Genomic DNA, 22,500 nt, shown 5'->3' on the forward strand with positions numbered 1-22,500 from the left:
ATAATCACTTGTGTTTTATTCATTCTGAACAAGTACACAAGCCATCATCACCTGGCAGGTGCTATAAGACAGGGACAATTCAAACTGTGCCAGCAAAAGTTATTGCACAGTTACAGGCAAAAAATTGAGAACAAAGTTTAGAGAACAAAAAAAACCCCAAAACCCAGCACACCCCTCTCTCCTCAATATGCTAAGATTAATATATGATCTGGTCCTTCTTTTCCTCCACTACTGTAATCACTAATGAATTACACCATGGACAATTTCCAGCTGTGTTGATGTGATAAGTTGCACTTGGCCCAGTGCTCCAAAGCTATCTATGGCTTTAAAGTATTCAATCCCCTCTATAACATATTATCTAATTAGTGTTGTCAAGGGCTTAGTCAATTAAAGACAAAGGGAAAATGAGTAGAACTGGGGTGTCACAAAGGGCTTTACATGCAGAGCCTTGTGATTGATCTGGTGCATCTCCACATGGCAGCAGAAAACGGCTCAGGTTCACTCATTTGCAGTCAACAGCAGACCAATGCATTAGGCTTGGTGTGACTCACAAAACGGGGAGCTGGCAGGATGCCCATTTGGAAGCAGTCTTGCTACATACGGTGTAGCATTTCACAAACACAGACATGTCCCCATTTTGCTTTGCTCTTTCCACTGAATTCCCATCAACCTGTTCAGCAGAGCCTTTAAGATGTACAGCAGTACCCAGCAAAGCAGCAGGAAGGCTCTGGCAGTTGAGCCTGGCACCAGGGCCAGCCCCAGGAGCTGAACCATCATCAACAAAGTCTGTCACATCTGCTGCTAGGGGGCACATTGTTCAGCCCAAATGCCAACCTGGATGGCAGCTCAGATGAGGTCAGATATTCCCAGCAAGTGCTGCTGACAACATGTCAGGGTTTAGTGTCTCTATTTGTCAAACCTTGAACAAAATAAGCTCAGGTTCTTCCCTTTTCCTTTAGCTTTCCCCTCTGCTCACTGTGTAGCCTGCATTGCTCCATATGTGCTGCAATACCTTCCCTTTAAAGTAGTGTTTAGTGCTACTGGGTAGGCCAGAATTGGGAGGGACATAGAGAGGGGACACAGACCAAAAAAAAAAAAAAAAAAAAAATCAAACACCAAATTTTGTTCAGTATGCCCTGAAGCTTGCCAGCTTCAGTTGTCCCACAGGGGACAAGCTGAAGTGTAAATGTGTGTGTGTGGTGCTAATGTTTCATGATGGGGTGGGTAAGGCTAATCTGTGTTTTATATGGGCCTAAGCCAAATAATTATTTTTAGATTTTACTATTTTCCTTTTGTAATAGTTTACTTCTTAATATTTTTAATAATGACCATTAGTGCATTACCTGCCAAAAGTTTTGGGAAAGCTTTCAGCTGGGGAAAAGTTCCTGACTTATGGCCTTCATGGTGTTAAAAATGCTCCAGTTTCCCCGTCACTCACTTGGACTTTAGTTTTACCTTCTGAGCTCACATAGCAACACCTGTTTGCTCAAGGTGGGACAGACTGAGTTGATATGCCTGCAGGTAGGGCCTGGCTACCTGCCTGCTCTTGAGGGGAAGGGTTTGCATTTAATTATAACGTAGGTCAGGCATGGCAGGCAAAAGCTGCTGTTGGTAGGAAGCTGCAAGAGAAAAATCTGTGATGAAAATAAGCCTGTACTTGTGTGCTGGGCAAAACATGTTCCTCCAGCCCAGCAGAGTTCACCTTGCTATGTTAATGGCTCAGTTTACCCAGCTCTGCTCTTGGGAATTCAGGTGCCTTTGGTATTTTGTGCTGCCCTTCTTCCCTGGAAACCCCATGGCCAGGACTGGCGTGTGGGTGCCCATGTGCTGGAGGGACAGCTGGCTGCAAAAAGATTATCAAGGGAGGGTTAAGCAGGAGCCTGCCACATCAGCCCATTGTTGTCTGGAAAGCAGCATCCTGCCTGGTGGATTGCAACTGCAGGTGCTTCCTCAGGTCCCCATGACGCCTTCCAGACATGTTTTTTAGGGCATGAGCCTACAGGGCCTGGTCCCCTACACAGCCACTTTCCCCCCTGATACTGTAAAACCTGTCTGAGGTAGTTGAGGAGTCCTTTGTGACCAAGTGGGGTCATGCTGAAGGGATTGAAGGCCAGCTTTCAGAAATGTTTTAGGCTCTGCTAGAGGTGTGCTGTAGTCTTGTCTAAATACAGATATAAATAAATATAGCTATAAATACAGCTATACTGAAATAAAGGGGTGCACTGAAATACCCCAGTAAAAGCCCTTCTGTACCAATGTAAATTACTCTGGACTAGAACTATGGTGGTGCTTTAAGTAAAACAGTATAATTGAAAGCCATAAATATTTTAAATACATTTATGACCTCAGAAGCAGTGGCCAGACTTTTCAACAGTTTATGTGTCTATGTGTTTTTTGAAACCTGATCTTCAGCTGAGAAGTGTCAACTTCCATCACTTCCCCCTAAACTGGCAGTGTACATGGCTGGACTTTGTGCACATTTGTTCCCTGGTGTGCTGGTAATGGCTGGTTGAATTTCTACCTTGCATTGAGCAGGACCTTGGGCTGCAGTGAGTAGGGGAGTGGGCTGAGCTTCTCCCACAGAAATTGTCCTCACAGAAATTACTATATGACTTAAGCCTTGTGAAATTATGGTATCAAAACAAAGACAACATTTTGAAATGTTTAATGAAGGGATGGAGTGGGAGGAGGAGAGAACATGGATTCCAGTGGAAAGGAATTTGGAAATGCAAGAAGAAAAGAGAAAACATTTTTGTGAACATTATCAGCAGTTTTAAAAATGAACAGGCAAATGTTATATACTGAGACTATGAATGTGGAATTGACCTTTAAATTTCACTTACAACTAAGTGAGGGCTGGGAGCTCATGTCCCTGAGGGAAAACTGACATCCTGTATCTAATACCATCTGCAGGAACTGGCTTCCAGGGCCAAGCCCAGCTGCTGCTGCTGCTGTGCACGTTTGTATTTCGGCAGTGTATTGAGGTGCCAGTCAGAGCTCGGCGAGGCATCCTTATTTACGTTAGAGCCCTCCCCCTCAGTGCACAGCCCATTAATCTTGCAGTAATACCCAGCACACTGATAACTGGGCAAGGAGCCACATGCACAGGGCATGTCAAAATCCTCAATATCGTCAAGTAACATAAACCGAAGTGACAGGAGTTGCCTGTTTAAAGAACCTTTCGACAAAGCTTTCGTTTGTTCCCGGTGTGCTGAAGGGTACATCTCCCCGCGTCCCCTCCTCGGCTGGTGCTAAATACTGAATGAGCGCTTCTGTGTGTGGTGCTTCTGCAAGCCGACAACCCCGCAGATAAATAAAGAAAAGTACCCTCCTTTTCAAGTGATAGTAATCTGAGACTTTTCCATTACATGAGGCTCCTAACAAAAGGTTGTAATTCCAGCTGCTAGGCTCGGGAAGGTACCACCGTGCGCGGCGGCGGTGCCGGCAGCGCGGGGCCGGGACCCCGCGGGCAGCCACTCCCGGGGCGCGGCGGAAGGACTCGCTGGGGCGTTGCGAGAGCCGGGACGCTCTTCCCCTGCTCCGCCGCCCCTTCGCCCTTGGTACAGCCTTCCTTTCCTGCACCGTGCCGTATGGTAATTGAGTGACATCAGCCCGCGCCCGGGCGGCTGCTGTTTATATTACAAACCAGCAGAAAGGTCTGAGGTGTGCGCGGCTCCTGGGAGCGCCGGCCAGGGCGGCAGCGCGTGGCTCCATGCTGCCTTTACTTCGGCCTGAATCGCACGCTTGCTTTTATTCCACTTGGTTTCGCCAGAGCCAGACGAGCATTTGAACCAGATTCAAGCACTTGAGAATTGCCTGTTGTGGAACTGGTAAAAAAACCCAACCAAACAAAAAAAAAAAAAAAAAAAAAAAAAAAGCAAACAAAAAACACCCTCCTGGTGCTTTACGTTTGAATCCATTACAGAGAGCTTACCGCCAAGCCACACTGCTGGATTTTGAACCGAAGCTGTTATTTACTTAGGGCTCAGGGGGGGAGCGTTTTCGCTAGGGACTGACGCCAAACTACTGGAGGAAGCTGGGATTTACCTGGATGTGTGGTAAAGAGACTTGTGGTTCCTTTATGCTGCAGTTCATCGTATCCCTACGCTACCTGTAAATGGAATTACAAAAATCAACCAGTATGCCCGGGCCGTTGTCCCCAGGATATGCAGCTCAGGTGCCGTATAACTATAACCAGTTAGAAGGACGATTCAAGCAATTACAAGGTAAGCCTGTGCGGGTTTTTTGGAGGTATTGCCATGCTATGATCCTTGTAAACATGTTAGTCCTGGCTTATTCTCATTGCACCGAGGTGCTAGTGAGCGAGGACAAAAGTGGTGCTGTGGCAAAAAGCTCTGAGTTCTTTTAAGGGATACTGTGTAGCTTTTCTCACTCCGAAGGTGTCCTGAGCCTTACACGGGGTAAAGGTGTGTATCCAGCCTCTGAGCCACTTAGCCTTGCAATGAAGACTAAGCCAGACCACGTCTCTCAGAACAATAAGGGACAGAGTGAGGAAGCAGTCTTCTATTTATTTTATCCTTAAATGAAGTACAGTTAAAACTGGCCATCACTCATAAATCCTAGCTGTGCTTGGGTGCAGTTTGCCGTGCAAGGGCCCTTTCCACCCCCTGAGTACCTCCTGCAAAGGTGGGTGGCTTCAGTTCTTCAAATGAAGAACAGTTGCATAATTCCCTAACGAATTCGTTTGCTCACGCTATAGATATCTGAGAAAGCTCTCGTGTACTTTAACATTCCCAGTTTTCTTTGCTTTTATACAGGGAGAATGACCTTTAATATTTTCCCCTTAAACTCCCTGTCTGTTTAAGAACCAGAAGTTTCTTTTGGGGGTGCCATATGCTCTCTGCAGGGAGGGTAGGCCTTGGCCGGGTTGCAAACCTCCAGTGCAGGGGGAAGGATTGTGCCCAGCAGCTCCGTGCCTCAGGCAGGGTAAAACAAGCTCTCTTGTTTCTCTGTGGAAGACTCATCCCAACAATGAATGAACTCCGGGATTTCAGTTGCAAAATAAAAAAGAATTCTTCACTGAAACCAAACCTCCTCCTCTAGATCCATGTGACTCTGGAGATAGTCCCAGAGCAGCCTGAGTACAGCGAAGTGCTGCCCTTCTGAGCATGTTTCTTAATTTACTCTGGTCTGTGCTGCAAGTGTCGTCTGTGGTTCCTGTCAGAGAGAGGGCAAGAGCCTGGTTAGTGCAAAGAATGTTCCTATTTGTTGGGTTAAGCAGGGCGGGAAAGAAAATCTTTCATTCATAGCACTTGGTTTATCCTGTAAACTGGCACACAGCAATGGCTGCACACTGCATGTAATAAGGCAAAATTACAGCATCCTAAACACTCAGAACATGGAAATTCCTGGGACAAGGCATGGAAAATTCAGGCTCCAAAGTTGCACATGAGGGAATGCGTTACAGGCTTTATCTTGAACATCTGTCAGATCTTAGGCTGTGGTACTTGTGTTGGAAAGAACTGTTTGTGGCATGAAGAAAAACCTGGCTCATGCCTCTTTCTTTGCTGGTTTAGTTAGCAGTCTAAAGAAGGCAGATTTTATCATTTTCAGGGTCACTGCTTCAGGAATCCATTATCTGTGTGTTTATATCACATTGAAAGAGGAAAGCAGACCGCATTGTTGAAAGCACAGAAAGTGAGTTTTCCCTTCAGTGGAATGCACTGAGTTGACTTAAAAAGGTTAAAAAAAGATGCAGTGCTCTCCCTGAAGTACTGCAATTTCCTCCAGCAGAAGAGATAAAGTGCAGTAAATTCTGTGCAGTTTTGCAGCAGACCATCCTGTGGCTGTTTTTTCACATCACAGGCTTGAAAATTAGTGCTGCCAGTGATTTTGTTCAGGGTGGAGCTTAGGTGCAGGCAGTGTTGTAAATTATGAACCATATACTTCATGAAATGCCAAATAACTGTACAAAATATCATGTGTGATGGAAAGGGAGTGGCTTAACTCTTGACACAGAAGAGGTCTTTCCTCAGATTAGTGGCTCTTTGCTTGAAGAATGTCTACAAAGCCACTGTTTTGGAGTTGTAAGATTTTCAGGGCTTTCTTGCTGGAAGGCACTGGTGGGAACAGGGAGTGTTCCATGGCACTGGGCAAGACTCAAGCCCAGCGTAGATGAGCTGAATATATGTAATTTTTTTAAATTACAGATTTATCACCAGTTTTACCTCTTTCACAATGGAGGTGTACAAACAAATAAGAGCAGATGCATTTCAAATAATTACATACTCCTTGATAATTGTTTCACCCCTCCTGCTCTGGGTAGGGGGGCTGTCTGGAGCATCACCAGCATCGGCACCACACAGATTACTTTAACTTCTCCTCATGTCCTTCAGACACTGAATTTACCCCTCTTTTCTTCATAGTTCCTATGGTTACCTTGTGTATCTCCAGCTTTGCACTAGATCAGAGCAAGATACTGTTTAGATGTAGTGAATGTTGAGTTTTCATCAAAAAAAGCACTCGGGAGTATATTGTTTTGTCTAAAGTAACACAGAGTGAGTGCTCAGGCCCTGTACAAAGAGAAGTCTGAATCAGCAATGAGTAGAAGACAACCCTCTCTGATCTCCTCTTTCCTAAAATAGACAATGAGGTTTGACACTACCAGCTTCACATAAGGAGAGAAGCCAGACGAAATCTACCCCAAAATACTATGGACAAAGCAAATCCACATCATACATGATTCCCATGGCACTCCTATGCTCCACCTCTTTTAAATGCCTTGAAGTGATGATTGTAAAGAAACTCTCCTTCAACTTTATGATGGTTGTGGGGTGATTAAAGCAGATTTTCCAGCCCAGTCCCACTGGGGTGTGAAAGCCAGTGCAGGTTGTGGGACTGCACTGAAAGGACCAGACTGGCTCCTTCTGCACCTGGAAGGGTCACTTGGCTGTGGATCCCAGCTCCCATTTGCCTTGATGGGCCAAAGAGAAGCAGGATGTGGCAGAAGCCATTGCTAGGAGTGAATCAAGACTCTCTTTGTATCAAAAGAAGCCCTGAAGGCCAGTGTACGATAATCCAGGAGTTTAGCATACTCAGCCCTTGTGCTAGTGAGAATGTCGGCACAGGTGTGGGAAGAAAAATGCTTTAGCAAGTTGTGTTTCCTTTATTAAGTTTCAGTAAGTTCCTATTATGCTTAGTTCACCCAGTCATGGAATGATAGGTGAGTGATACTATCAGTGGTTGCTATCATCGTAAACCTAGGCGTGGAGTTTTGGTTCTCATGGCCACTTGTGCAGTAGAAAGGGATCAGGTTGCACGGCTGCAGTTGCTCTCTGCAAGTAAAGACAGAACCCCAAAACTTGTTTGTGGGAAACACGCTGCCGTGGAGCTTGTGCAGGTTCTGTCAGTGGAGAAAGTTTGTCCTGCTACATTGAGGAATGAAATGCAAATCAAACCAGATATATTGTTGTTGTTATAAAACGAAGGCTGTCCCCTGTGCTATGGTAATGTGGCAGGAAGCTGTAGATTGGCTGGGCATGTGTGTAGGAGCTGGCAGGAAGAGGTTAACGCAAGTCAGGAATTTGGAAGGAGATCCCTGCAGCTGTATCAGCTTCCAGCGGGAAAGGTGCACAGGGAAGCAGTTATCATCACTGCTCCAGGGGCTCTTTGCCACCCGGTTAGCAGGACAGTGGTATTTATTAACATCTCTGGCATTTGGGAGCTTGATGACTCTATCAGCTCCTGCCCTGTCATTGAAAAGTTGGGTCTCAGCTCCGGGGCTGTGCCCGAGGTGTGAGATTTCCAGTGGTAATTACAAATGTGAAATCTTGGGGGATGGAGGCGAGCTAGATCTGCACTTCTGATAAGTCCCAGGGAAAGGTCAGCTTTCAAAGGAGCTCTGCCGTGTGTCCTGCTGTGCGGGATGTTTCAGGTTGGGGCACTTTTGTAATGCTGCCTTTCAGGCTGGACACATTTTAGTGGGAGTCTTGGTGCTCAGGCTGCATGAGAGAAAGTGCATTTCTTTTGAGCCGTGTTAGAAATAGTATGTTTGAAAAACTGGACACTGGAATAAACTGTAGGAAATATGAGCTGCCTTTCTCATCAGAGGTGTTTAAGATCAGTTCTAAACTCTGTTTCATGGGGGTACAAAGCTGAATGACTGCACAGCACTACCTGCAACAGGAAAGGCAATACAACTGTATTTCAGGTGTTTGGGGCAAAGTCCTCCCTCTCTCTGATAGAAGAGCCTTCCAGCAGAAGAGCTCCTTGGCTTGGAATCCTTTGATCTGCAATCATCCAAGGAGGTTTGGCCTAAAAAGAGACACACACTGCTTCAATTTTTAAGTGGTCAATGGTAATCAGCTTGATCATGTATGAATATATGTGTAGGTTGGTTCCCATCTAAGTTGCAGGATTGCAGGAAGATTTTCTTGGTTTTCTGTTCTCAATCAGGGCTTTCCCACAGCTTTTGCTGCAAGAAAATCTTCCCCCAAATCCCCATCTGTGCTCAAGGTTAAACAGGGAGCTCCTTCTGCCGACAGAGCAGTTTGCAAGAGTTGCTGTGCTGTCCTGCACTAAGGCAGAGACGCCCTCTGTGTCACCAGGATCCTTGGAGTTCCTCCTGTGGGTGCCCTTTGAGCAGCCATTTTCACCAGTCCCTTCCTGATTTACCTTGTGAAAGCTTCGAGTCTCCTGGGAGCAGTGACCTGCATAGCTCCAGACACTGATTACTGACCTGGTACACCCTACTTTGTCTACCAAATGGGTCACTGGCATTTCTTGTCATGGTAATTTCTGTTAAAGCTGAAATTCGGGGAAGATGAATTTCATTCTGAATGGATGAAATGTGTCTGGGTTACACGGATTTTTGGCTTGCCCTCTCCCCACCATGTTCTCAGATCCACCAAAGGTGGAAATTCCTGTTTGTGTGGCAAATTTTGCTTGATTTTCTGGTGTCTGCAACACTCCAAAGCCTCAATGTGCCACAGCACACTTCAGTCTTCCAGTTTGGGTGAACACCTGAGCACAAGGTGCACAGTTGGAAGTCCTGTCAGATTTGCAAGGAGTTTTAAAGGGATCCTAAAACTGACTTAAATGTGCATTTCTGTGATAGCTGGGCCCTTATTCCTTCCAGTGCAAAGATCCCTGCAAACATATCCAAATCCTGACTCAGTTTTTGGGCAGAAAATTGCTTTTTCTGGTCATGGGTTTTGGTACTTGTGCAGATAGAGAAGGCAAATTAAAGAAGCTTAGGATAGGGTATTTCTGCTCATGTGGTCAGTGTTGATACAAGTCAAAATTAAACTTTTAAATTGGATTTGGCTTCTCACTGAAATAACGGTGAACTTCTACAACTCCAAGCTGTTGGCTCAGGTTTTTTGTAGTCTGTTCTCTTCAGTTTTCATTTATAGTATGCTTGTAACATTTGGTTTTTTAACTGTGTGTGTAAGGAACTTAATTTTAAAACAATCAGAAATCTCTAGGTGCTCTAGCCTAATTTTGTTTTAAAAAGGGCAGTTCTGGAGCACTTTTTGCGGCTCTGAAATTAAGTAAACAAAGCTTGTAAGCAGATATTTTCACATGGGACAGTGGGGTGTTTTGAATACCCTGCGGGAGAAATGTAGCGAGAGTAAAATGATTTGTGTGGTGCTCAACTGGTGGAAATCTCCACACCTCATGGATCTGGGAATGCACACAGGAATCAGCCCTTGTGTGTTTCTGCATTCCATGTCTCCAAGAAGCTCAGGGTCACAGACCATTCCAGTGTTTGATGGGCATGTTATAATCACCTCGGAGTACAGGCTCCTATCCCAAATATTTTTCCTATCCAAAAGCCCTATTCAAATGGACTGTGGGTTTTGCCATTAAGTTGTGTGGAAAGTGGGGCAATAAAACAAGCCTACAGACAGAGATGAAAGTGGTGATAAAACAACAGAACAATGGTTGTCTTCCATTCCTGAGCACTTTCCCAATTCGGGTTTGTGATTTCCTCTTTCTCCTTAGTTTCTTTCATCTCTCTGTTTTCTGTTGGGTGCATGCTTTGACAATTAAACTGGATGAGCTGCTAGCTAAGCTTAGTAGAAATGATGAAGGAAATCTAATTACGTGATTCACAAAATCTCCATTCTCTCTTCCCTCTACTAAACTCCTCTTCAGTGAGATCCCAGCACAGGGTGTGTGGTTTGTTAACCCTTCTGCTCAGAGTCCAAATTTCATGAGTATTTTATTACTAACAGTTCTGAAAGTATTTTTGTTCATATTTAAGATGAATTGAGAAGTATTAAGTATCAGCTATTAAGTATCAGCATTTGACAATGACATCTTTTCCTCATGTGAAAATTAATTATCTTCATTGAATAGATGGGTTTGGGAAAACTCTTACACCAAATATTGGAAATTAGTCTCTGTTGACTTTCAAAGTTGTGGTAAAGGAGGTAGAATGTCATAAATAACATGGTTGAGAATCTGCCTTGCTCTTCCCAGAAGAAATCAAATCTGAAATTACATTTGGATGTTTGTATCTGGGCGAAACAGGTAATGGCCTTTATCCCAGTGTGATTGTCTGAGTGAAGTGGCACTTCATCAAAGATTAAAGTTGTTTAATTAAGTATTAGTAAACAACTCCCCTCCCACTCAAAATGAGTCCTCACATTTCTGTCAGAGGAGAAAGGCCCAGAGGGATGGTAAAGGCCCAGAGGGATGGGAAGCACTCATGCTTGTGACTTGTTGTGCGGAGCCCGAGGTCGCGGTGGCTGGGAGAGCCCACGCTCACACAAAAGACCTTGTGCACTTGCTGCTGGAGCAAGGGTATCCCGGGCTGAGAGCCTCCTTTGTTGGGAGAGCACTACTGTAGCCAAACTAATATTAACCAGGATTGTAGCCCTGCTCAATGCCCCACTGTTCCCTAGAAAGGAGCTTAAAGAGAAAGACCCTTCAGTGTGCAGGGAAAGGCACAGCCAGGCAGGCATGCAGGCAGCCACTGGGACGTGGTCTGGGAGCCACGCTTCTGCCTTTCAAAGGGCTTGTGAAAGAGCTGACATTACCAAGTGGCCTTTTCATGGGATAACTGGTAGTGCTGATAATTCAGTGTTCAGTCAAGTTTGGTTTGTTCATAAAAATATAAGCTGAAACAAGCCCAGTTACACTTATGTGACAAAGTGACCCTGGACAGGGTCACTTTGCTCTTTGGTGGGAATCAGTAGCATGCACGATCCTGCACTGATTTTAGCTAAACTGTTCGGGGAGAAGGTCACAAATATGATTTTTATGTATTATTTATATTGGCAAAAAAGAGCAGTATTATCCCAAATTACATTCTACATCAGGCATATTTGGTGTCCTTGCAGAGACTTCAAACATCTATGCCTACAGTATTGCCAAAATGGCTGGGCATGTGCTTCTTCGGATTGGTTTTATTTTGAGATTAGTGGCTTTAAGTTCTCTTGCCTCTTTTAGCTCTGTTGGGACTGTTTTCAGATAGAGGAACTGGAGAAGTGCTCACCAAAGGGTCAGTGGAAAAAGTGCAGTGGCAAGGTACAAATATGATCTGTGTGGCCACAGCACTCTAATCACAAGCAAAGGGTGACCTTATGCCTTCAAAGATTAAACAAAACAACATGTGGTTACAAAGAGATTTAAGAGTTTATCTGAACAGAAAAAATGCTGGCTGCCCAGATTTTTCTTGGAATAAAACCCCTGTGGTTTAATAAAGATACCAAAATTTCACTTAATGGCTTGGCACACTGCAGAAAATTAGCCAATATGCAGCACCCACTTTTCAGATAGTATAAACCAATGCAGCCCCACTACAAGGAACTCCACAAACAACACAGTGTTGAGGGATTTTGTCTCTGAAATCCACTCCTCTTCCTACATTTTTCTCAAATAACAGCTCCCCTTGGTTTCAGCTTCTCTATACTAACACCATATATTGGGTTCTGCCTTCTCCTTTCAAAAAGCCTCCAAAGTCCTGTTCTTAATGTTCATTTTGTCCAGGGAGTGTTTCCAGTTTTTGGCAATATGATTTGATTATGATTTTGTTCCAGGAAAAAAAGAGAAGTGAAAACCTGACCATCCCATCTGTAGTCAATGAACTACCATTTGCTTTGGGTAATAATTAATTCTACATCTACTTTAGTATCTTTCCACAGTTATTTGGAGGGAAGCTAGACCTTGATAGTGCAACGGCTGCTTTTTTCAGGGTGTGTTCCTCTGTCAGCTCAGATTGCCTGGCAATATAATGGGAGAGACTGCTGTGAAATCGCAGATGTGACTGTGCTGTGATTGCAGGCTGATATGAGTAAGAGCCATTACAGAACAGCACTTAAGGCAGGCTCTGAATAAATAGGGGAGGTGTCTGGAAACATCAAATATTGGTGGTGTTCTGAACTTCTGACCTTTCTGTTATCCTTGTCACGGGAAGTTCAATAATTTGCGTTAACTTTACCTTTGAGTGCTGAGTCTCTCATGTTCTTCCTTCCCCTGTCTTTGTTCACCCTGTGAGGTGAGTTTCATTCTCACCTGGGATCAGGAACACAGTGTGCCACTTCTAGCTCAAGGAAGTCTCTTCAGAAAACTGGCAGTGCCTGCAGACTGTTTCCTGACTGTTCCCTGGTGATGGCCTGGCCACTGTCACTTGTGCAGGTGCACTGATAATCTGTCAGCTTTTAATAGGAGATTAAGTGCTGGTTGTATCTGGACCTGTTGCTCTTAGTTGTGGCCTTAAGTCCTTATGAGAGGAATTCACAGGGTGAGATTTGGAAGTTATGGAACATTTTTTCCATAGGTCCCCTGCTGCTGATATATTACTAAATGCTTCTCTCTCTGCCTCTCCTCCAAAATAAATATGTCTGATAGAGTATATAATAAAATTCCCATGATCTAAACCTTATTTACTGGAGCCTTTGCTCTTAACAGTTGACTTGCACCAGTGTTTGCCAGATGCTAATGATGCTCTGTGCCACTTGAAAGATGCTCCTGTGTCCTCTGTGCCTGGCGCCAGCTGTGTTCCAGCTAATTCCTCACTGCACATACTTTTTTCCTAAATAAAAGCAGTCACAAGTTGTCCTGGAGAGCAGACAACACTTAAGGACACCTAATATGTAAACCCTTTAACCATGCAGCATGTTCTGGCAGTGCCATCCCCCTCAGGGATGGATTGGAGCTCTGCCCTGGCGCCAGCAGAGCTGCTCCCCACGCTGGGTATGGCAGGGCTGGGACAAACACGGAATAAAACAGCAGCTCCAAGGGGACTTCCCACTGTTTTTCCTGAATGAAATGGTTGGGCAGGGAGTTGTGATCTCTGCAGTGCCCATTTTAGGGGGCTGGGTTTGTGGCTGTCCTTTCCCTCTCCTCCAGCCGTGTGAATGTGGCCCATCCTATCCAGTTCCTGGCAGGTTTCAGGTGTCCCTGTGTGAGCCACCTTTTGTTTTCTGTGCTCCACAACTCAGCTCTCCCTTCTGGTTTAGTTCCTGTTGCCAAGTTGTGAAACATTTCCCTGGCATCAGGTGCAGGTCACCGTGGCCTTCACATTCAGTAGTGTATTCATGGACCTTTTCGTTTTGCATAAGCATCTGGTGTATCTGAATTGGGCTGAAATGTGTGAAACATGTGTAAATTTGGAGACCTGAAAATCAGTGAGTCGACTGAGGCTTCAGGAACATAGAAATGAGTGTGAGGTGCCACAGTGCATTCTCATGCCTGTGCACCCATGTGATTTGGAGATGTGTAAGATGGGTGCAAACACAAATAGTGTGTGCAAATGTGCAGTAGTTCTGTGCTTAACCAATACCTGAACTATGTTCTAATGACATGGCTGTTACACTAACAGACAACTGGAAGTGTTAATTAGACACTGAACTTTCAGAAGTTGCTTTTCCTTTATTAATTGCCATTACCTCATGGTCTGTTTGGGGCTATTTATTCTGGGTTTTTTTGGAGTTTTTAAGGAAAACACCACATCACCGATTCACTTTCTGAGGGGGAAAAGCCCAGAATATGGAGACAATGTGCAACATAGCTAAGGAGGCATCAGTGAAATGACTGTGATCAGAAGTTTTTGAGTGCTTTATAATTTTCTCACTGTGCTAAAAATGAAAGAAAGTGAAAGCAGATACTTGGGAGCTCTCCTGGATCCCTTCCACAGGAGCCACACCTTTGTCCCTATGTAGGGCCTTCCAATTGTTGCAGTCATGGCCTTGCACAATCAGTACAACTCACAAGTCCACTTTTAAGACTAGAAAGACAAGAAACAAGTGAAGTTTCTGAATGAAGATACACATTCAAGGTATTAAAAGTATAATTTTACACTAATTTCTTCAAATTTGCATTACCTTTTAAAACTCAGAGAGACTTTAGAGCGTTTCAAACAAAGGGGTTTTCTCTGGTACTGCTTTGAAACTTATTACCTGGGCAGGAAATACTGTGCTGGAAAGGGATCTCTTTTCCCCACTCTTGCATAATCCCAAAGGCTAAAATGATTTTGCTTAAACATGCCACATTGTCCCACAAAAGCAGATCAGTAAATGACCTTTGGATTGGAATCAAACAGGCAAGTAAGAAAATTTTGAGGTGAGGAACTAGAATGCATGTACAACTTGTTTGTGCCTTAGAAGTCCCAATAGAGTAGGTGTGGCATGCAAAGAAAGATTTCATATTATTGTTATTTTTTTAATTGCCACATGGATTTCTTAAAGTACTCCTTTACTATTCAGAGTGACTAGCTGGAATGTGTGTTCAAGTTGAGATCATGGTTTTCTGGCACTTTTCTTAAGCAAGCAAACAGGTGAAGGTGTCAGTTCTGCCAATCTCAAAAGACATCATTTCCAGGACTTTCTTGGGAGCTCTGCATGATGGGTTTGCAGATTAGAGCCAGAGAAGATTAGGGATTTTTCCTCTAATGCTTCTTATTAGCAGTTTGTATCAAATCTCATTAAAATAAATGCATTTTTAAAACTCTCTTTTTAGAAATAATGGCATTTTTAAAATATCAATGTTCCTCCAGTAATACAAGTTATTTTTTAATGTAATCTACAGTATTTTTGTTGCTGTTACATATTCAGTTTCCACCTTTGGGATTTAGTTTGCTGAGCTATAGTCTGGCTTACCTGTGGTGCTGCTGCTTTTATTCAACATCCTGTCAGCACAGTGTAGTGCATCTGACTCTACAATATGGCATGCAATTAACAATAGTAAATTATTGTGTGGCCATGGAAACTGCAGGAACTAAACACATTGTTCAGCAAGGCTATGAATTCAGCTCTTATTAATCCTTGATCAACACAGTGGTTATTTAAATACATGTTCTTCCATTTAAAATATTTCTGTGATAATGAAAATTATAATTTAGCAGCAATTAATTGGAATGATAACATCTCTTAGCACAGAGATTTAATATTTTTAAATGATTAAATGCAGTTATTGTGGATTTCTTTATTTTCTATTCCTGCTTCTCTGTCATTAAGGTGAAATTAGATTTAAACATGAAACCAACAAAGGTCTGGCTTTCTTTCATCTATTCTTCATTCTGATTGCAGTGAGATTTTACAGAAGCACGGTCAAAACATACTACAGCTTTGACCTTGCTCTACATGTAATGTCTCAACTTGTGCCTCAGATGAAAGAAGAGATCCCACAGCCTTCTGAAATCTTTCAGTGGGATTCCATAGGAATACTGGCAGTGCAGTCTTCTGGCCTACTCCTGTTTAAGCTTGCTGGAATTCATAGAATCACAGAATACTTGAGGTTGGAAGAAGAGTGTATTTGGTCCAGCACACCTGCTCAAGGCAGGGGCAACTCCCGTGGTAGATCAGGTTGCTTAGGGATTTGTCCTCCTGAGTTCTGGATCTTCCTAAGGTTGGAGTTCCCACAGCCTGCGGGGGAGGTAGTGTCCCAATACCCTCACAGGGACAGCTTTCTTCTGGATATCCCATTGGGATTGCCCTTTCTTGGTTCCCCCCAGCCTTGCATCCTGGCAGGTCTCCTCCTACCAGGGTGGCATGTGCCACCGGAAGTGGTCACCCACAGTGCAGGGAATGCTCTGGAAAAGATGGGATTCACCATGCACTTTGCTGTCCTCACGGGGAGTGCCGAGTCCTGATGTTCATGTCTCTGTGATTCATCTCTGGTTAATGTCACTTACAATTCTGTATTTTCAAATCCCTGGCTAATGAGGGTCCCGGGCTAGGCACACAGGACCAGCAGGAATTGCACTGGGGGAATAGCAGTGTCAGTAGTCTTGTGCGAGAGCAGCTGCATTTCCTGCAGTGCTGAGAAGAGGGAGGAATGCTGAAAGGAAAAGAGACCAACAGAAATAATAAAACCCCCCAGCTCCTTCTTCTTAACCTTGCTTTCCTTCCCATAGACAAGTGGGAATCCACTGTAAAAACTCTTATCCTGCTGGGTTTGCTGAACACAGAAAGAAATAAGATGGATTTGATGGGAAGGACCTGGTATGTTCCCTGCCCATGCCAAGCCTTGCTCTCATACTCATTCAACACTGCCAATCAGAGAGTGGTTTGGACACTTATAGAAAAATGTTCTTGTCCCCTTCAAAAATTCCCTGGCACTTCCCTGCATTATACATATAATATGTTTTAAAGGAAACTGCCAAGACCCCCCAGGATTGTGTGTACTTGAAACAGTGCAGTGACCTCAGGTTCTCATTGTTCTTCTGTGGGAATTTTGCAGTCAGTGTCCTGGGACAGGCAGATGCTTTTTCCATGCTCCTTTTGATGAAGTGATTTGTTTCTTACGCAGAGGGAAAAATGGCAGCAAGCACTGACATCAACTCAGCCATTAGGGGTTTGTATCCTTTTGTGTAAAATGCCAACAGCACTGAGACATTTTCCATGCTGCTTTTTAAAGGAGGCCCATTTGAACACTGCATGTCATGAGGCCAGAAAGTTACTCCTTTATTCATCTGTACTTCTGCTATTTTGCTGTAGATATGGCTTTGTAACATCTTTCTTCAGAAAGGAGGAAGAGAGGCCCAGAGGAGGCCACCAAGATAGTTACAGAGATGGAGCACCTCTGCTTTGGGAAAGGCTGAGAGAATTGGGATTGTTCAGCTTGAGGAAAAGAAGCTTCAGAGTGACCTGACTGTGGGCTGACAGAGCCTGAAGAAGGTACAAGAAAGATGGAGAGAGACTATTTACAAGAGTCTGGAGTGACAGGATAAGGGGGAATGATTTCACACTGACAGAGAGAAGGGTTAGATGAGAAAATTCATCCCTATGAGGGTGGTGATGCCTCGGCACATGTTGCCAAGAGCAGCTGTGGCTGCCCCATCCCTGGAAATAAACGTTTAAGGCTGGGCTGGATGGAGCTCTGAGCAACCTGGCCTTGTGGAAGGTGTCCTGGCCCATGACAGAGGGGTGGAACTGGATTATATTTAAGGCCTTGTCCAACCCAAGTCTGTCACTCTGTGATACAGTTTGGCATTCAGGCCTTGGTCCTTGTGATCATTTTGTTCAGTGGTCCTGTGCAGCCCAGGGTAGGTGGTGGTAATTGAAGCTGAGATGCATGTAGGTATTTTCAAGAGCAGCCCCCAGAAGTGTTAAATCATTTGAATTGCCCACTAAAGGTGGTGTTTCTGTAGCTGCTTTGCATTTCATACAGAAGAACCAGCAGTAGGTAGGGTCAGGGCCAGGTTGTTCCATTCAAGCCTGCCTGGAATATCAGAGGCTGGGCCCATGTCAGAGTTATTTCATGTTCTCTATAGCTCTTCACTTACTCCAACAAACAGTGAAGGTTATCACAGCACATCTGTTTGTGTTGTTTACTGATAAAATCTTATTTGATTACCACATTCTGGTCCCAGTAGCTGATCTGCCCTTCCCTCACAAATCTTTCTCAACTGAAAACCTCTAGGCACAGCTTGAATTTGTGAAGCTGTGAATGTTACTGGCTATTTCACTCCACATCCTTGCATCTCTGAGAAAGCATAGGGTGAATATCCTGTACCCTGAACACCAACAGTAATGGGAACATTGTCCTGTGAAAGGAAGCTCTGTTTTCTCTGTGCTCTGTGAAATGAGGATATCATCTGGGAAATTCTGGGAAGCTGTGGATAGAAGCAGAAGTGCTTAGAGGAGCACTCGGCTGATCTCTGAGTCAGTGGATGTTGCAGTGTTCATGTAGGACACACTGGATGCTATAATAACAAAAAGTAATAATTTTAAGCTGGAGAAATTACTTCCAGCATGGAAGTATAAGATGGTAACCTGCCAGAGATGGAGCTTTTGGAGTTAGGGATTAAAACATATCTGTAATTTGTCTTGAGGTCTTGCAGGGATCCACGGACAATGCCAGTGCCAAGAGCAGCAGCCCTTGGGCTGGGCTTAGCAGGGAGGCTGTTGTTGCCACTGATGGCTGGGCTGTTCTGAGGGGCTGAGAGCCCAGCAGCAGTTCCAGACTGCTCCTTTCAGCTCTCCAGTTTGTGCTCCAGTTTCACTGTTTGGGCTCCTTTGAGAGCACCCTTTTAGTGTGGAGGCTTTTACCCCTGCCCAGGGGCTGGTGAGAGCTGTCACACACCCTAAGTCATTTCACCTGTGCAGGGCTGGCAGCAGCATGGCCTGTTTACCACTCCATTTGAAAGGGATTCAAGGTCACTGTGTTGGAAATGTGGTTTGACCGGTATGGAAGTGATCAGGGTGTCTGGAAGCTGGTTTCAGCAGGCAGATAACAGGTAACCTTTGCCATGGCTTCTGTCGGTGCTGCTGCACTCAAAGGCCCTGGGGCCCATAACAGCCCCTGGCATGTGGGAGTACACAGGGTCATGGGGCCCACGTTGGTCTCAGGCAGCTCCTGCAGCCCTGCCTTTCCCAGGGCAGTTATTAAAACAAATTCACTATTATTCTGGCACAGCCCTATTGAGTTCACCCAGTGGAGCTGAGCGTGTGACAAAGGGGGTGATGCATGTGTCCCCCCCCTCACTGTCCCACAATGAGGACTCGTAACTGAGCTCTGTGCTTTCAGAAAGTGGACTGCATTTTTGTCAAATTTTTCTCATCAAATTAGTGGAGGAAGAATGGTCTTCCCTCAAAGGAAGAAGGGGTTAGATGCCTGTTTGTGATCCTGTCCAGCTCAGTTTATGCTTTCAGTATACCAACTCTGGTTTATTTACTAAACTCCTAAACAAAGTGAGTCCTTGATGCATCACAATCACAGTGCTGGAGTTTGCAAGCCCCTGTCTGGTGGTAGCATTGTCGTGGGGCCTTCCACATAAAGGAAATTTCCTTCCCAGTGCTGCTTCAAGATAAGTTGGATTCTCTATTATCGATACTGCTCAGAGAGTGGCTTCCTTTTTCCTGCTGTGCATGTTTTGCATGTTGCTCATTTCTCTTTACCCTTGGGAAACAAATGTTTTCACAAGCTGTAGGACACTTGGAGCTCCACCCATATCCTCTCATTTTAATTAATCTTCAAAATCCATAACTCTGTTTTTGAAAATATGAAGGACATTTGTCAAAGCCATCACATGAGGTTTGTAAATAGCACTCAAGGCCCATGGCTGATGTTAAATCCCTGGAATCACCATTCATGGATGCACCTGGCCTGTACTGTGGAGGTTTTTGCACATTAAGAGAGTCACAGTAGTGTTGTTTGCTTAACCAAATTCTCAGGGCTCTAAGCACCACATTTCTGTACATATCTTTCTTTATTTGAAACATACAATCAAAATTCCTTGGTTTTAATTCTGTGTGTGTTTTAACCTGAAACTCCAAAGCAGAAAAATAGTTTATCAGTTAGAAAGGGTTGATAAAAGCATTGCAAAAACCTGCTGTCATTGTGAAACACCATGTAGAAATAATCAGAGGAGGTTTTAACATGACCAACCCCAGTCACACCACTTTCCAAATGGGCTTGGTTTGCTTTCCCACGTTGTGGGAGTGCAAGAGGAGTGAAGTGATGCGGGGTAAGAAGGGCTGTGCCTTCTCCCTCCAGGGGCTTCTCTGGCTGAGAGTGTCAGTGGGGAATTAGAGCCGTGCTGCACCTGTGCCAAGTGCGGGATAAAGCTTGCCCTTCCTGGGTGACTGCCCCATTAGGAGTCTGAAAGAGCTGCTGTGTCTCTCCAATGGCATTTTTCTGACATAAGTTGCTGGTTGTTCCCAAAAGTTGGCAGTGGCATGTAGGACCTGGCCCTTGTGTGGTGCCACAGGGTTTTCCCATGGGACTGCACCCAGACAATCAGGAATTTCCCTGCTTTGGGCCCTGCATCCTGTAAATCAGAGGAGAGATGGAAAGAAAGTGAAAAGCCATGAATAGTTCTAGCACTGAAGTTGCTGGCGCTCATATGAAAAGCTGACTGTAGGCTCAGCACGAGGAGTTAGTGCTGGAACCAGCACAGCTGTGGTCCTAGTAGAGACTTTCACACTATTTTTAAGTGGTGGAGCCAGCAGGGAGGAGGCCACAGAGGATGGGTGGGGATCAGGTGAGAGGAGCTCAGGCAAGAGCGAGCTGGGGCGGGGGTGGAGGTGGGAGCCAGAGAAACCAACTGGGCCCTGTAGATTCTTGCTGTAAACAGGAAATCGAGGCCGCTGAGAGCAAGGCTGAGGAAACGGGAAAGCAGAAGGGGAGAGGCAGCGACTGGCTTTGAACTCTAGAGTAAAGAAAACACTCCTAAGGGCACTACCATCAGCTCCACTTGCATAGAGTGGCTCCAGCCAGCCTGGATTCCCATCCTCTCCCTCCCTGATAGATCACTGTGCTTAAGGATGCTGAGGCAACACGCAAGACAAGAAGTCAGTCAAACTTTCTCCAGTTTTTGCCTGAAGAATGCACTTTGTCCTCCTTTGGGGCCACTGAAAGTGCTAAAGGTGGGAAAGCTTTTTGGGAAAGTGGCCTCAGAGCCGCATGGATGCTGTCCCCAGGAGGGACCTGTCTTCCCTGTCCTGGAAGGGCTGCTTTCTCTGTTGGCTTCCTTGACTTGCTTTCAACACCATAAGGTCCCAAGCTGGTGTCAGTTAATACCATGGCTCTAAAGGTTTCACAACATGACTTGATGTGTCACTGCATTTCCCACGTTGTGTCTTTCATTTGTTCAAAATTAGGCCCTGACTCTTCATCTCCTTTTACTAAACACATGGACATTCTTTTCCCATGCTTTACTTTCACTGTGACCCCAAACTGGGAGAATTATTGATAACCATAATTTTTGACCAAATATTTTTAAATGGTTGGCTTTAAGATGATATTTGATAGCTCTTTTTGTTTTACATAATATTTTGTATATCCAACTTCTATTTTCATGGTCCTGTACATTGGCATTTCTCTTTGGAATGAATGTAAGCACATTTCCAATGTAAGGGATTACTGAATGATGTGCTTCTGTGTAGAGACTACAGTGATTAAATAAACAAACTTGCTGAGCTGTTCTGAGGCTTGTACAAGCTGGTAAAAAGAGACATAATTTCTGATGGAATTTTCTTCAAAAATCATGAACTATTGCAAGGTTTCTCTTCTGTGACTCATTTCAAAAAATACTTCAAGTAAAGGCATGGATTACTAGACAAGCAGATATGCAGATACAGCATTCCCAGGCACTTGCTATAAATAGTTCATAAAAAATATATTTAAATCTAGTTGACACTAGCTGCAGTTCCTGCTGATCTCCTGTTCTCTTCCTCTATCACAGGGATCCTCTGCTCCATACAGAGTTAGGGCAAACACAAAAATGAAAACTGTCAGTTCACCCAAAGCATGTTGTTTTGTCACTAACCCTAGCTTTGACATTTTTCCAAGCCACATTTGTAATTTCACACCTTAACAGGTAGGTCAAGCTATCAAAAATGGGGCAGGTTCAGGGCAGTAGATTTGGTTACGTCTAATCACACTGGTAGGAAGGACAAGTTCAGAAATAAGTGGGAGGAACTGAAATCTTAGGGTGGGGTTTGTACAGTTGTGCAAACCACCACTCAGTGCAGGTCTGCTCTCCCTCCCACTCACCACCATTCTGTTATCTGATTTCTCTTCTTACTGTCTTTTCTTATTTTACTTGGTCCACAGCTTTCTCTCCTCTTCACTCTCAACATCTTTGTCATGCCACATCACCATGATCAGATTTTTGCTGCTGTCCCCAAGGTCCTGGAGACAGTGACTGCTTATGAACGTGCTGGGACCATGTCCTCAGCATGCTGCATTGCCAGGAAGGGAGCATATCCTTCCTTTGTGAGGACAGCATCCACCAAACCCCTGGGCAGTCAGATCTGGAATGTTCCCAGTGCTTTAAGCAACATTCTTGGACCTTTCAGAGCTGGGGGTGCTGCAGTTTAGGATTAATCTGTCTTCATGTCCTGTTTCTGCACATGCCAACAACTTTATAGAGACTGATGAGAGGCTTGGAATCTTGTCTGCCTGGGAAAGCAGAGCACTTCCATTCAGCTGTCTAACTGTGGCTTCCAGAGTCCAAGTCAGAACACCTGTGTTTGGACAAATTTGGTCTGTAGTATTTCCCAGCTCACTGAAATGACTTTTGGCTAGCAAGGCTTCACCCAAAGCCCTTGGCAAAAGAATGTAACCACAGAGATGTATAATGTT

At 44.6% G+C, this 22,500-nt stretch overlaps 1 protein-coding gene across 12 annotated transcripts in view; it reads left to right on the forward strand.

Moving 5' to 3' along the window:
* Nucleotides 1-22,500, forward strand: part of SPTBN1 (spectrin beta, non-erythrocytic 1) — a 114,401-nt gene that overhangs the window by 44,113 nt on the left and 47,788 nt on the right. The window contains exon 1 of one of the 12 annotated variants that reach the window (XM_021537677.4): nucleotides 3,473-4,226. The exons of the other annotated variants lie outside the window; for them this stretch is intronic. Coding sequence (XP_021393352.1) covers nucleotides 4,118-4,226 — 109 coding nt within the window. The 5' untranslated portion in view covers nucleotides 3,473-4,117. Of the gene's footprint in view, nucleotides 1-3,472; nucleotides 4,227-22,500 lie in introns of those variants that run through there. 12 annotated transcript variants of the gene reach the window in all.

Source organism: Lonchura striata, chromosome 3 (assembly GCF_050655825.1).
Source record: "Lonchura striata isolate lonStrDom1 chromosome 3, ASM5065582v1, whole genome shotgun sequence".
NCBI classification, from domain to species: Eukaryota; Metazoa; Chordata; class Aves; order Passeriformes; family Estrildidae; genus Lonchura; species Lonchura striata.